This window comes from Molothrus ater, chromosome 6 (genome assembly GCF_012460135.2).
Source record: "Molothrus ater isolate BHLD 08-10-18 breed brown headed cowbird chromosome 6, BPBGC_Mater_1.1, whole genome shotgun sequence".
Classification (NCBI taxonomy): Eukaryota; Metazoa; Chordata; class Aves; order Passeriformes; family Icteridae; genus Molothrus; species Molothrus ater.
In genome coordinates, this window is record NC_050483.2 from 19,598,947 (window position 1) to 19,615,049 (window position 16,103).

General features: G+C 43.2%; 1 protein-coding gene across 2 annotated transcripts in view; it reads left to right on the top strand.

The window, feature by feature from the left end:
* The first annotated feature begins 2,704 nt into the window (after positions 1-2,704).
* The window catches only part of PRR5L (proline rich 5 like), a 42,114-nt gene continuing 28,715 nt past the window's right edge, over positions 2,705-16,103 (top strand). Inside the window, exons 1-2 of one of the 2 annotated variants that reach the window (XM_036383349.2) lie at positions 2,705-2,888; positions 15,149-15,509. In XM_036383349.2, the coding sequence (XP_036239242.1) occupies positions 15,340-15,509 (170 nt within the window). In that variant the 5' untranslated portion in view covers positions 2,705-2,888; positions 15,149-15,339. Of the gene's footprint in view, positions 2,889-12,194; positions 12,265-15,148; positions 15,510-16,103 lie in introns of those variants that run through there. The other variant, XM_036383350.1, reaches the window with a different exon arrangement.

Genomic DNA, 16,103 nt, shown 5'->3' on the forward strand with positions numbered 1-16,103 from the left:
TGAAGACCTGTTGGATCACACAGCCAAAGCGAAGGCGATACGTTGTGGGTTCATCCCATCATCAAGTGCATTATAAGCAAAGCAATAAAAGGTCACATTTGTTAGTCACACCTCTTGTGGTTAGGCTCCTATTGAACAGCAGGCTGTGTGACAGCAGGGCGTGTGCGTGCTCAGTCCTGCTATAGAGCGTGCTGCAGAGAGGATGCGTGGTGTTAAGGCAGAGTGGCAAAAACAAAATTAAGGTGTAGCTATTTTCCACATGGCTGTTCATTGTAGAAATATCTGTGGCAACGTTGTTGATGCTGTCAGTTTGCCTGCTTTTCAGTTCTCTGAGATGATGCTGTAGGACAAGGCCATAGAAGAGCCCGTTCCTCTCACAGAAAGCACACAGCAGTGCATCTGCACCACACATTGTCTTTGGGGCAGAGAACAGACACCTGTGAATTAGCATTGTCTGTGTAAGGCAAAGAGTTTTCTTTGAAAACCACGTTCTTCTCTTCTTGCTCAAACCACAGCTAAAAGTGGAAAAGGAGCAATTCCATTTTCTCATCTGTCAACCTGAACACAAGTCTTTTCTCTTCAGGTCCCTTTTACTGCTACCTTATTCCACTTGGGCAAGCTGTAGGGCAAGATTTACCTTATCTAATTTTGAAAGCTAGGTGTGTTTTGCATGGACTCAGATAGCTAAAGTTAGGTAAAATTAATCCCATCTAATTCGTTTATCTCTTTCTGCTGGGCTAATATTTCTAGTTGTCTTTTTTTGTCTGCCCTTGCCATATGTTAAAGTCTTCCCAGTACCTGTGCTCCTGCATATCTGGAGGCCCTCACTCTCAGAGACAAAGACTATTTTCTTTCCACAGAATCCTCACTTCTTCCTAAAGGAAATTAAAGAGGACCTCCCTTTTCCTTCTGGTGTGGTGGCAGGGGTCTTTTCAGCTCTTTCCTTCCTCTTCTTCCACAAGTGAGAGTCCAGCCATATATCAGGATGGTCACAGTGTCTGTGCTGTGGCAGTGATGTCCCTCAGTGGTAGTCCTGAAGCTACGACCACATGGGTACGACAATGACCTTTTCTTTCAAAATCTTATGCAGGACTTTGTCCCACACCTGAAATGTCTTGTCAAATATTGATTCATAAATATATGAGTAAAAATTTGGGGAAAGATGCCAGCTTGTAGGATGGCGTTTTGGTTTTTTTTTAGAAAACCTGGGAATTTCTCTTAAATGGAGCATGCCACCTGAACAAATATGTCAGGTCACCAGACCCTTCACCTGAAAATTCCTTAGGATTTTTGCTGGCCCATGGAGAACAGTTGAAGTACAGTAAGTCCCATCCTTGCTTTGCAGCCCATCTACCTGCAGTGATGGTCTCTGCCCAGCTATACCATGAGTCATAGATTGGGATCACCACTCAAACTCCACTTCAGCAATGCTCTCTTTGAAAAATAAGTAACTGTTGGCTTGAAAAGCAGGTGCAGAATGAATGGCAATATGCACTTTTAATTATTAGCAGATTAACCAATTTTATGTTCTGGGTAGGTATCAACTCTCATCATACGACACATGAGTCTGGCACAGGAAATATGTTTTTGTATGTGTTCATAAGCTTGCAGTGGAGTCTTGTCTGCAATCTCTTGGTAGGTAATGATTTCATGTTCATAATAGTAAACCCAAACTAGTAGAAGCTTTGGGCAGCAGGTAAGGTTCGCAGTACCCCAGTGAGTCTTTGTTTTAAACGTCTGGACATAGAAAAAAGAGTCACGAGAATACCTCTCCTACAAACACATATGGCGGGTGTTCTTATCTAAGCTTACTATGGATATTGACACAACTTAAAAAACTTAAAAGTGTTAAAAGTATCCCAGCATGAGCTAATGGATTTACATATTGGTTTCAGAGTAGCATCAGCTTTTTCCATTCTGAGACCAGATACAACTCAGTTGTAAAGTTACGATTTGAATTCTCTTAACAAGGAGTGCATCAGGTTACCGAGCTTCACCAGTATAGTGCATAATTCACAAAACGCTCTTAAAAAGTTCGAGAAAATGACACTATTTTACCAATTTGGTTTGTCTCCTTTAAGCACTTAAAAGTCCCAAGTGTTTTCAATTAATGAATAGCTCTCCAAAAGTCAGCGTAACTATTTGACTTGCATGTTCCATGCGACTGCTCCCTCATTGCAACTAATTGCGGCTTTTAATCTCTTTAAGGACCACGAATTACACGTGTTTTTTTCAGCAATTTCCTGTCTCATACCTGCTGTAGGCTGTGACAGCAGAACAGAGCAAACTGCACGGCGCTGCGGCTGCCAGAGGAACCTTGAACCATGAGATCAAAATAATATAAACCCTAACTTTAAACGGCACATCCCTTCCCCCGTGCTGCACGACCCGTTGTTTTGGCTGGGTGCGCCCCGAGCCGGGCCAGCGAGAAGCCGGCGGAGGTCCAGCATCTCCCCGCCGAGCCGGGACCCGGGGCCGGGAGCGCCCCGCGGGACCCGGGCCGGCCGCCCTTCCCCAGCAAGGGCCTCCCGAGCTCCTCCATCCTTCCCATTCCCTTTCTTTCGCTTAAGGTCAGAAGAATTTAAACTTCCTGACTCCGGCGGGACGGGAGGGGTACCCCCGGGCGGAGCGGAGCGGGAGCCGGGGAAGGCAGGCGCGGCTGGCCCCGCTCCGCCCGGCCCGGCCCGGCCCGGCCCGGCCGGCTCTTGTCTCGGCGGGGAGGAGCCAGCCCGGGGCAGGCTGTAGCAGCAAGGGCTGGCCGGCCGCCAGGAAGTGTAAAATCCTGGCCGGTGGGTGGTAAATTTCGCCAGATCGCGACGAGGAGGCAGCGCGTCCGTCCGTGCGTCCGTCCGTCCGTGCGGGCGCGGGCAGCGGCAGCCCGGCCCGAGGTGAGTGCGAGCCGCGACCTCCGGCGCCGGCCCCGCTCGGGCGGGGGGGCTCGGGCCGCCGGGCCGGCGGCGGTGCCGCGGGGGATGGATGTTTACCGGGGGGCGGCTGCGGAAGGGAGCGGGCTGGGCCGGCTCCCCGCGCTCCGCGGTGCCTCAGTGCCGGCATGAGACCTGGGTAAGTTCTCCATTTAAAAATATTAAAAATAGACCCTCCGGCTCCATAGCGCTGCCGAGTGAGTCATTTCCAAACCAAATGCCTTAGTCTAACCCTTCCCCCCAGGAGATGCAATAATTCTGAAACCGGGGCGGAGAGAAAGAGATTCTTCTCCCGTCTCTCTCTAAATAAATTAAATTAGCACGTAAAGGAGACAAAAGCCAAAAGAGTAGCTGGCCACCTGTTTAACAAAGTGAAGCGTAGCTCCATCCCTTTCTCACTTCCCTTGTACCTCTCCCGTGCTGTTGCTGCCCATCTTTCCCCAACGTGCACTCGGAGCCCCTCTGCCCTAGGAATATTTACAGTGCTTTCCAATTTCGTGGGCATAATCTACTTTCCAGTTCCTTCCACTGCCAAACACACTCACTGCCACCGTCTTCTCCATGGGACATCAGCCACAGCCACACATCATTCCAGCAGTCCCCCAGTCAATGCAGCTCCTGGCTGTCTATGCTAAAGAGAGTAGTCCAAAGCACAGCTATTTTTTTCCGCCTTTTCCAGTCATATGATGATTTGTTCATGTAAGTGAGCTGTCTTGACTAGAGGGATGTTTCATTTGTCAAAAACAAGTGCTGAGCGTATTTATAGGCAGTGCTGCAATTTTGTGCTGTGAAAGACCTCGGTTATGCAGAACTCGCTGGTGCCTGGATCAGCACGCAGGACCTGTTTACATCTTGCCTATAGTGCTCTCTGTCTGTGCATATTTCATGTATATACCCACAGATCCTATTTCATGGTGAGGCAGCATGCACAAAACACAGGAACTGGCACACAGGTTGCATATTTCTTTTTCTTAAACAGATGCCACAGTCCAGCTGTGCATTAGCTCCTGACCGGATAGCTCTAAATTAGAGGAGACGACAATGTGGTCTACTAATGAAGTGACTGTCCTGAAAACCCCCTAGCTGCAAGTAAAATCCTATCCTCTTACCTCTGTGAAGAACTTTGTTAGCAAAAATTTTGATGACAAAAAATGACCTACAGTTGAAAATCTGTGCAGTAAATTATGTTGGCTGTTTTACAGCCATGACAAGGATGTTAGATTTGAGAATGTGATCTGTGGTAGCAACCCAAAACTTAATGGCATGTCTGTGTAGGTAAGTGGAGAATTGTGATGTAAAAGCACTGGCATTCTTTTTTTGTGCTTAGATTAAAGTTCTCCTATTAAAGCTATTTTTATAGCCAAGAGACAGGTCCATGACTGTGATTGATGGACCTGTCACAAAGGTGAGGAGTGCTAAGAAATTCCTGCAGAAGGTATGCAGCTTTTCTCTTAGCTGTAACAGAAGAGACTAATGAACTTAGGGGTGCTACCAAAGTACTGAACTTAAAAAATGAAAAGGTTATTATCTTGTGCTGCCAAAACACAAGAAGAAGTAGACTTCAAATCTCAAGTAAATGCAAATTTCACAGCAATCGAGGACGAGGTATGCTCTTCATGCACAATTCATTAGCATTCAGAATGGCATTCTTGCTAAGATACAACATCTGAGGGAGCAAAGTTCTTGGGCTTGGGTCAAAAAGCATGTGCATTTTGATGAAGCTAGGAAGAAACTTTTCCAGAGGTGGATTATTCTTGGTTGTCCATGAGGGGGGTGTCCTAAATCTCTGGCTGAAGTAGCTGTCATGTCAGATATGGTGTGCTGCACTGGGTTCTGCATGGATGGCACTGGCAAGCTGGCAGTGACAGGGGTGGGCAGGGAAGTATGAGTGCACTCAGGCCCTTATTGGGAGTCTTTTTTGATATGTCAGCTTAATAGTAATATCTCCTTTTGGCAGTTTTACAGCACAGTTAAGGTGACAGTTTCGCATTTGTCTTCCGCCTTCAAGATAAAATTCTTTGTAATAACTTCATGCAGTGTGTTTATGGGTTGTCTGATATCACCTGAAACTCTGATAAGGCTTTCAACGTTCGCTTTCAAAGTTCAGCTGGAACACAGGTAGTGTTTACTGAGTCCTTACTCCCTTTTGGAAGAATTTCAATTCCTTAAATTTCCAGCAACCAAAGACAGAATAGGTGAGATATTTAACCTTTTCTTTGATGTAGCTTCTGTTCTTATGAAAAGAGTGGAGGGATGGGACTTGCATGCATCAGCAAGGATTTAAAAGTAGCACACACATAAGTACTAAACTTTATCCTTCTTGTAACTCATATTCAGTGAGTCAGTTTTCATGTGACTTTTTTAGGCGCCTGTAGTGTTTATGGATTTTTTTGCCCATAATGTATGGCCTTTTGTACTCATTGTTTCTGCTGAAGTGAGTTCAAGCATAAATATACACTGACTAAATATGTGCTGGGTTCCAGGGCCTATTCAGTAGGGCATAACAACCTGTTTTTACTGCACAAGATGAGTTTAAGTGCAGCTCAGAAGATGGACTGAGGATTTTAGCAAAACCCCAGTTACACTACAGCTGGCTGAGGATGGGCTGTGATGTATAAGCAGCTACTTAGCTGCCACGTTTTGTAGCCCCAGGGTTAAAAATGTGGGGCATACTTAGGTTTTTAATAACAACAACAGGAATTTGAAAACAAAACTCAAACAAAAAGGAGTAAGAATGAAGTGCAAGAAAGCACAAAGATAATAGATTCTAGTTACAGTAGAGATAGTTCTGAAGTCATTTTGGTGGCTGACTTATTGTTTGATTAAAGTATATCTTGCATGCTTCTGATTAACATTCCTAGAAAATTAAACATGTCATTACATTTAGAGTGATAATGACCTTTTTGCTTCTGAAATGACATTTTTCACTCACTCCGTACTTTTGCCTGGCGTACAATCATAGAAACATAGGATTAGAAACGTTGGATTAGAAGGGGCCTTAAAGATCATCTAGTTCCAAGCCCCAGGCATGGGCAAGTATGCCTTTCAGTAGACCAGGTTGCTCAGAGCCCTATGCAACCTGGCCTTGAACAATTCCAGCTTCTCTAGGCAACCTGTTCAGTGTTTCATCACCCTCACAGAACAAAGTTTCTTCCTAATGTCTAATCTAAAGCTATTTTCTTCAAAGCCATTCCCCCTTCTCCTATCACTGCATGCCCTTGAACACAGTTCCTCTCCAGCTCTCTTGTAAGGCCACCTTTAAGTTCTGGAAGGTGCTCTAGCTCTCCCTGGAGCTGTCTCTTCCCCAGGATGAGCACCCCCAACTCTGCCACCCTGGTCCACTGCTCTGATCATCTTCATGGCCCTCCTCTGGTCCTTATTGCGCTGGGGGCTCCAGAGCTGGATGCAGCACTGCAGGTGGTGGTCTCAGGAGAGCAGAGTGCAGGGGGAGAATCCCCCCCACTAGCCTGCAGGCCACGCTGCTTTGGATGCAGCCCAGGATGTGGTTGTCTTTCTGGGCTGCAATTGCACATTGCTGGTCATGTCAAGCTTCTTGTTCACCAGCACCCCCAAGCCCTTCTCCTCAGGGCTGCTCTCAATCCATTCCTGGCCCAGCCTGTGTTTGTACCTGGGATTTCTTTCACCCAGGTGCAGAACTCTGCACTTTGCCTTGTTCAGCTTCATGTTCAGGCTTGAAACCTGTCTAGGTCCCACTGGATGGCATCCCTTCCCTCCAGTGTGTTGATTAAACCACAAGCTTGGTGTCATCAGTGAATTTGCTGAGGATGTGCCCAGTGCCACTGTCCTTGTCACTGACAAAGATGTCAAATGGTGCCTATCCCAGAACTGACCACTGCTCTCTTGGATAATGAGCCATTCACTGCAACTCCTTGAGTGTGGCCACCTTTAAGAAAGCATCCTGTGGCTTGTCTGTTCCTCTCTTGTGAATTCCCTTAGGAATTTGTTTGTGAATTTCACCACATTTGATCAAGGAAGGAATGGTCTAAAAGGTCAAATGGTCTAAATGATCAAAGTTTCTCTGAAAATATTTTTAGAGCCTGTGCTGAAGGAGTGGCTCTTCACTTCCCACGTGGGTGAAATTCAGGAGGGAGAGCAATGCTATGTTAGTTTCTGGGTTTGAAAACATATTTGTCAATTCAGTCCAAAGGCCTTTTCTACAGAAGGAGTTTGATAGCTTACTCATACTTGTGTCATTCAAGTGATACATTCTTGGGCTGTTTTTCTCCAGTAGGGGTGCATTTACTAGGGCATCTGTTGAATGCAGGAATACTGCCAGTGGAAGCAAACAACTGTGTTTGTTTCATCTTCCTTGTTTTCATGTATGTTCCCATTTAGCTGTATTCCTTGAAAATCACCTGCTAATAAAATTAGTTTAAGACTGGTAGGAACAGCATGAGGGGGCCTGAGATCCTTGGAGCACTGCTTTGCTATTAAATCAGCTGTGGTTTTTGGAGTGTTAACAGCTTGAGTAAAGCCTTGCTATAGAATTGGAGATGAAGCAGTGGTGATTTTACATTTGCCATGTGTTGGTGGGTGAAACTCAAAAAACGGTTGCAGGTAAGTTTGGTGCTGTGGATTACGATAGCACCTCAGTGATCCATTTTGAAAGGACCGTTGCTCCAGCTGTTATGGATGCAACTTTATGGAATGCCTAAAATACCCTAAAGCTTTCAGTTGATCACAAAATGATGATAGATCTTATCTTCCCCCCTTCTTATCCATTCCTCATCTCTGTTGGATTGTTTTTTCATTGTACCAAAGAGGTAAATATATTTTTTCATTCTCAAACCACTCCAACAGTTTTATTTTCTGAGCCTGTGTGACATTTTTGCTTGCCTTTCATAGCTGGATTTTGGTGTGGTAATTGCTTATTAGGGAGATACAATTTATTTCAACCAGATTAAATAATCTGTTAGTGCATCTAATTCAAATTTGTCTCTACCTTCATTCTGGTCAGCTAAGTGATTCTAATGAGCTCTTATTCTCACCCAGGCACGTCAGAGTTTTTTGCAACCATATCATGCCTTTTAATAGCCATAAAAATTTTCTCCAATTTTTGAATGATGTAAGCCCTAGGAATTAAAAAGTTTGTTTGAAATAACAGCGAACATCTATGGTAGAAAGCAAAATGACTTTGTTGTCTTAGATGCTATTCCTATATAAGATACTTATTTTTCTGTGTGTTCTTTACTCTGAGCAGATCTCTTTAGCTCACATTGAACTGGCTTGCTCTGTGTTATTATTGATTTCTTACATTTTAACATTTTACTTGTACTATCATGTATATAGATGTGAAGTAGCAGTCTTGCTTTGAACTGGCTGTAAACTCCAAGGGGACTGCAGGGGTCTCTCTGCTACAGAGAAGGTTCTCAAACCATGGTGGGATACGCACAAAGGTTTTTTCCCCTCCTCATATATTTACTCTCACTCTTAAGCAGAGTTTCACTTTGAGTTTCAGGTTTGATTTAACCTCAGAAACTCAGAGCACAACTGAGAGAATACCACTTAATTTCTTCATAAATGGTTCTGTTATCAAAGCCAAGTTAGATCTGTTTGTGAAGTTGTTTGAGATGTATGGTGAATAAAGGCATCGTGTGGGTCAAATTGGAAGAAGGAATATGCAAAAGGTGGGGATGGAAAAGAGGGATGCTGTTGTCTCTGTTGTGGAGATGGGTGTGTACTAGGAAGATAAGGAAGGGGAAATCTTGTTTTGGGTAGCCAGTGTTTTGTGGCAGTAAAATTGTTGATTATATGATTGCATACCAGAGTGTGAACTTTGTATCAAGAGGGCTGTTTTTCCCAGTTCTGTTGATGCCACTTTGATAACATATTTAAGCTCAATAGTTAAAATCTATCCATTTTAATTACAGATATATGAGGCCAGTGGAACACCTCAGGACTATTTATGGGACATCAAGTTGCTGCCTTTGTGGTGGTGAAGCCAGGAAAAAAAAAAGACACCTTTTGGTATTCTATCAGCTTAGGAAGGGAGAGGTAAGGAGAGGTAGATCAGATTCATCCTTTTCTCTCCAACCCTGTCAAATAATTTGAAAGGTTCATTAAAGCAGCTTAGAGGGATATTTTTGTTTGATGAATAGGATCCTGGCTTGGAAGGTTGAAGACCAGGCTAAGTCACTTCACTGGCTTAGCAACTTTTATTTCGTCAGCCAGAAAATTGAGCTAATTATTTTTACTCTTATTAGCATGCCTCCAAGAGCTCTTGATGAAAGGAGTGATTTGCAGGACTGAGTGGCCCATCTGCCTGGGGCTGAGCCTCCCTGGGATCCCTCAGGGCTTTCCCATGGTGCAGGGAAGGGTGACGATTTTTGGGATTCAGAAACAAATGCCATTAATTTATGGGTGGAAGAAGCTGTCTTTTAAAGTTTGTGACTTGGATCAATCCTATTGACAAGACTGTAAGACCTGAAGGCTGGTCTCACACTCTTCCACTTACCTTCCTGAACTGGGAATGTCTCCTAGCATGGGCTGTGCTCCTAGTGCTGGCATGAGCACACCTGGAGATAAACTTTTCCCTATTTGAGGAGCTGCTCACAAGACAAAGTGTCACCACTTTTCCATGCTGATTCAGGACTTGATTCAAACCATATTAAGATCAATATTTAGTTCAATTCCTGTTGTTTTATGGGCTGTAGATTAAGCACTAAACTTTTCATGTGTCAGATAGCCAAAGGTATGAAGGCATGAAAGCATGAGGGTGTAGGAAGGAATATTTCTTGAAACTGGACCCTAGACTGCTTGAACATTTTTGAAACTCTTTCAATAGCTTCTGAGGTTTATCTAAGACACAGCTTCTGATCATTGTTGACCAGAAATAGCTTCTGTTAGTTTTTGAGTGAATCTCAATTTTATCATCTTCTCTCCTGAAAAGTAGGCGAGATGATGATCAAACCTTGTTTAAGAAACTGAGCAATTGGGAGCTATAAGAGGAACTGAATGTGCTGTTAATGTATTGGCAAATACTGCCTGTGTAAGAATATAAATGAAGTTCATGCATGTGCCATGTGTAATTATGATGAGCTACAAGGCTCCAAGTTACAGGTTGTGTTCTGCTTTTCCACTTCTCAGTGGGGCTGCATAGCAGGTAAATGAGGGATTTTTGTCAGAGTGGTGTCTTCAGATCTTGTCAGTTGAACTCTCATCAAGGGTTCTGCCAATCACATACTTTGTTAAAGATTTATTGGGCTGGAAGAAGAATCAGCTAACAAGAATCTGGTTAGCTTTCTGCATACTTTTTTGTGTCTGAGGCAGGATGGGACTGCTCATTAAGCACTGTAGGCTTAGTACAGTGGGGCATTTTTCTAAAGATTATGTGTCTTCTACACTCAAAATGATTACAAAACACGTAAGTGCATGTTGCTGTGTCCAGTTTGTGTATTTTATGATCATAGGTCATCAATGTCACAACTGCATGAAGCATATAAAAGGTAAATATAAGCAAGTGTATATTTTTCTTCATGAAGGGGCTATTTTTAACACTAAAAATAATTAAATGGCAAAACATCAGTTATGTCAGGATAACCCATCATTCTCTATTGCTCTGTTTCTTCTTCTCCACTATTTCTTTACCTCCTGTTTTAAAGTTACTTTTGGACCTGTGGCTTTTTGGTGTGAATTTGTTGTGAAGTAATATTGGTGAAAGTTTTCTTCTAAGAAGCAAAAACAGTTGTAGATTTTTCTGCCCTGTCACTTCTGTTAGCAGTTGTTGCTCTGAGTTTCACAGAGAAGACATCAGAGGAATTTTAAAAGGTCTGTTCTGTTAAATCTCAGTTACTATGGGCCTTTTGTTTGTTTGGCCCAAGATTATCATGAAGATTCATAATTTGGAGACCTTGGTGCCAATTTTTTACTTTGGGTTCTTCTTTCTTTAGTAGAGAGAGATGTTCAAGTAGGGGTGGCTCCTGATCTTGCTTTTCCTCCAGACAGTCAGATGTATTATGGTCTGTTGGGAGGGAAAGGTCAATTCATGAAATCATTTTATAATGATTTCTCTGTTGTTTCTCATGGCTAACAGAAAACAAATAATAAAAGTTTCCTAGCTTCATGACTGTAATGTTTTTATAAATGTCCGTATCTATGTGTGTTGGAAAAGGATTTGTCTCGATGCTCAATTATTTTCTTTGAAGATTCATATTAATCCTAAAAGTGTTTACTCAGATGTGATGAATTACAAGTGGATGAAATTACATTGTTGTCAGATTGACTCATGGTCCTGCTGTGCTGCCTCAGTTGGGGACGTTGACTTTCATCTTTGCAGAGTTAGCTCCCTTGGAGACCTGAGTTTTACACAGATGACATTTCTGCCTTGTTAGAGCTCTAGAGGGTTTTGGTAGCTGGACTTTGAGATGATAATCAAGGGTAAGGAAAACAAAAGGACTGGGCAAACAAAAGGACATCTGGAAGGGAAGGAAGAGCAGTACCTACTCTCTCTGACTTAGTCATGACAAGTGTCTTGCCAAAAAAGGTGTGCAGGGTCACTAAGCAAGATGAGGAGAGTGGGGAATGTTTTAGGATATATCAGCTGGCAAACAGTCTGAAATCCCCTGATGCCATGTAAAGCATTATCCCAGCAGCTGAACCACGTGACAGTGAGAAATTGTCTGGTGTGGCTGTATGTCTTATGCAGTCACCGCACTTCAGTCTCTGACTCTTAATGTCTTTTATAATTGATGGAGAGAATGTTGCTTGGTGCCTGGAACATGCTGCAGCCTGGTGTCTCCTATCATTCTGTGTAAAAGGGGAAAAGTATTTGCTTCTCTGTAAAGCTTTTTCAAGTTCTGTGATTGCTAATAGGATTGTGATTATTAGAAATTGTTTTATTTTGTAGCCTTCTAAACCACTTTAATCCTAGCAAGAAGAAAATGTAGATGTGAAGGAGTTTATAGTGAAAGCCTCTAGAAGAACAGTGTATTTCTGAACATTTCTGCATAATTCTGTGAGAGTTTTCACAGCAAGATGAAACTGTTCCTTGCTCAGCATTTTGCTAAATGCTGTTTGTTCCCAATAGCTCAAATAGCCTGAATACCATGAGGGCTTCTTACTAACCTATAACTATGTTAATGCCTTTCTTGCCACAGGGGTAGTTTCTCCCAGTAGAAAGCCAAAAAATTGCACACTGCAGAATGCACACCACAGATATTGCCAAGAAACTGCTGCTGCAACCTCCCTGTGAAAATGAAGCATTATTTGCAAGGCTTCCTTGCTTTGGGGAAAACATTCAGTGGAAGCCAGTTGCTGTGAAAGGAAAATCTGGAGTGATGGAAGTGTTTGATTGGGTTCAGGTGCTTTGTTGTACCTTCAGGTAGGTGCACAGGATCTGCAGAGTACATGTTACAAAAGTCAGTTTTTTTAGTAAACACTGTTACTTTGAGCTTTTTGTGCCTCTGAAAACAGTTTAAATGGGCTGTGGGCATGGGGAGAGAATGGTCCTTCTCACAGACTGGCATTTCCAGTTCTGGTAACATGAAGGTCAGTTATGCTTGGATACCATTTGGGTTAGCCTGCCTTCAGAGTAAGAGTTTGGTGTGCCTGCCATTTAATAGTTACTGGGTTTAGATAATATAGGAGAGATTCGAGTCTTTGAGTCCTGAAGAAATAAGACCACGAATCAAGTCCTAAAGCTGAAGATCTTGCTTTAAATTCCTAATGAGATTCTAAAGTAAGGTTGACTTGACAGTAACATAGATTGCAGGCTGGGTTGGGAAAGGAAGGGTTGGGGTGTCTTATCTGCTCTTCCCAGGCAAGAGCTTGTTTTTATCTGTCCTGGTGACTTTTAACAGAGATTAAGGAAAACAGCATGTATGTCTCAATGACTTTAAGCACATTCCCTAGGTAAGCAGTGCTCAGGAAATTCATCATGGGGCCCAGTGTAATGCCATGGTTCTGCTGTGTGGAATCAGTCTTGTAAATCCCTAGCCCAAGGTCAGAAGAGACCTTCCTCATCGTGCTGTTTTATTGTTTGCACAGAACGGGCCAAAGAATTTCCTACCCATACCTGAATTTATATATGTTAAGGCACAGAGGTTGTTATATTGTTTTACATTTCTGAATTTAAGCTTTCCCCTTGAAACTTAATTTAATTCGAATGAATATGAATGCATCCTATGAAATGATTTCATTGTTGGGGAGAAGGGTGCATGCATGCCTTTGTGGCACCTGGGGTAGTGGTAAGAGGAGGCTTGTGGGTTAGCACATCTTAACCACTGCTTTCTAGCCCTGTTAAATGCCTGCTAGAAATAATCCTTATATTACATTTTATACCTCTGAAAGCGAAAGGTGTCTCTGCCTGTGGCAGGGGGCTGGAACCAGATGGTCTCTAAGGTCTCTTCCAACCCAAATAATTTTGTGTTTCTATGTGTAAAGATTGTTAAGTGAGAATTTTTACAGTGCTGCCGGGAGAAGTGATCTGTCACTCGTTCAGCTCCTCATGCTGTCAGCTTTGGAACTTGTAGACAAACATTGGCAGGAGCTCTTGTTTTGCAAGAGAAGCAGCCTCTATACTTGGGCTTTGCCTTGCGGCCACCCTTTGGTCTGCTATGAAAAGAACCTGCCTCGGCTCTCCAAGGTGCTGTAGCTTTTTCCTCTGGTGCTTTCTGATGTGGTTACAGTTGTCAATGGAGAAATTGCTGGCAGATTGAAAATGTGTGGGCAATGTCAAATGAACTGGTGCTGCAAAATGCACACAAAAGATCCTGCTGATGTGGTTGTACTAGTTTACATTTAGTCTTAATGTCTAAAAGTTATGACTTTGTTTTTGTTTTTGTTTTAATTGTAACAGAGCAGGCAAAGGATCAACAGACTGCTGCCCTTTCAAGCAACAGCAGTTAAGGCTAAGCTTATGTCAAAAAAGACTGTCTGGGCTTTGTCATCTCTGAAGACAGCCAGGAATTGTCTAAAGGCAGGAAAAAGTTGCACTTGTAGTCATGTTCCAGTTCCACAGAGATCTCTGCAAACTGTATTTAGCTTGTGAGAGTGAAACAATGGTATTTATTTCTTGAATAGCACCAAGAATGATAGTACTGTGTATTTCAGTGCCTAAAAAGTGCAGTGTTTTCTCCATTAGCTTCCTCGTTGGCAGGGCATGGCACAGCAAGGGCCTTGCAAGGGGTTCATGGTGATTGATCAGAATCTGCCAAGGCTGTGCAGAACTGGGGTAACAAAGTGAGCTCACATAAAATGGGGTTGGCCAAGTGGGAAGAAAGATGTTTTCTTATATGTAAGAGTTAATTATAGTTTGGGCAGTGGAAAGATTTTCCTGGGGCTGAACACCAGTCAAATTAGTACAGACACACAGCATTGTTTTTGTCTGACCATCTCTCTTTTCACCTCGTGCTGTAGATGTAGTAGAAAGGAGATTTTGCTTTACATCTTTCATGTGCAGTTCAGTTACACAACTCTTTTGTTTGTTTCTTTTCCCCTCTGCTCTCCTGTGTCCCACATCTCATTCGCAAAACTGCCAACTACATCTATTGCTTGTATTCAGCTAAAGTGGGAGGATTTCAAAGAACAGAAACTTTGCCAAAGTTTTTTTGTGGCTTTTATTCAAGCTCGCTTCTTCTATTTCTGTGGTTTACTTGGGGCTACACAGTCATCTACACGGAGATGGTGATCAGAGTGGAAAATACGGGCATTTCGTAATTGGCCTAGCAATTACTTCTCATGCTGTAGAAAAACCAGAAACATAAAAGCCCTGCTTATGCTCAAAATATCTGCATGTTAGAACTCTTTTGAAGAAGCTCCTTATTACGTTCTTCTTGTAGTGAACTGATAGCAAGTGGGTTTATTCCCTTGCACAACACTTCTCAAAAAAAAAGCACTCTGTTAGTCTATTTGTCTTTTTTTCTGTTGTTCCTCTTTTGTACCTCTCTAGTGGAATAGTTTTCTCTTTCTCCAGTTCTACTATTTTATATACAAGCTGAGTGACTAACTGTATTTAAAGGTATTTGTAAGTGCCTCTGGCAGAAGAGTTGAGGCATCTTGCAGCTCTGCTAATTGAAGCCAAAAGAGAGACTATGCTTGCATTTCTGACTGGCTCTGTTGGGTCATCGTTTAAGGGGCAAGATGGGAAATAGGGCTGTTGAAGAACTCTGGAATTCCAGAGTCTTCCCAAGCTGCTGTTAATGGCACAGGATATTTTCATCCCTCCCTTTTGTTCCTTACTCTTTTCTTTTCTCTTTTTGTTGCAGGACTGCTTCAGTTCCTTCATCATGCAGCACATGTCACAGCCCAGCACGGTGGGGAATTGCTAGTCCAGGGCTGACCCTTTGGTTTTGGCTGAGTCCTTGGGCTTGAAGACTCATGGACATTGCTGAGACTGATGCTTGAACCTTGGAGAAAAGAGCCTTTCTGATGGTCCTGCTCTGCTGCACCTGACCCTATGAAAGGAGGGTTCACCGTAGCTCTGTCCTTTGCGCTCCAGCTCCACAAGATGGGCTCGTTCAGAAGGCCCCGGCCTCGCTTCATGAGCTCCCCCGTCCTCAGCGATCTGCCTCGCTTCCAGGCAGCCCGGCAGGCCATGCAGCTCAGCTCCAACTCTGCCTGGAACAGGTCAGCAGGACCCACCTGCCTGAGCTCTTGCCCTGCAGCAGCCTCTCAGCGAGGGTTATGTGTATCTTACGCTTGTGCTTCACACCATTTAAGACTAAGCTCATCTGTTTATAAGCATGCACAAATTTTTGGCATGTCCAGGCTTTGCTGGCATTGAAAGCATCTGTGGAGTTGAAAAATTTAGACCTACTAGTGCTCAGTTGGTTTTGGACAATGTTTTTCAGCCGTACTGTCTTGAAAAGCAAAATTGCTTTTTGTAAACACTTGCATCTTTTAAGTACCATTTAGGAAAACAATCCTAGTACTGTAATAAATGCCAGTTTATTAATTCACAAAGGCATGTATTTGCATATTATGAAGCTTTTATCACAGTCAAGTACTAAGGTTGTGGCTTCAATCAGCATTTCTTACTGATAGCTAAATCTTGTCTGCTGTGTGTGTCATGCAGGAATAGCAACTGAAAAAACAGTGTGAAAGGTGAAGAGTGAGATGTCCTGTGTCTTGATCTGCTGTAATGGTCTGCTGCTACCAGAAGTGGGTGTTCCCACCATCCCTTCTGCCATATGGCACCAGCTCTGTGCTCTGCAAACTGTT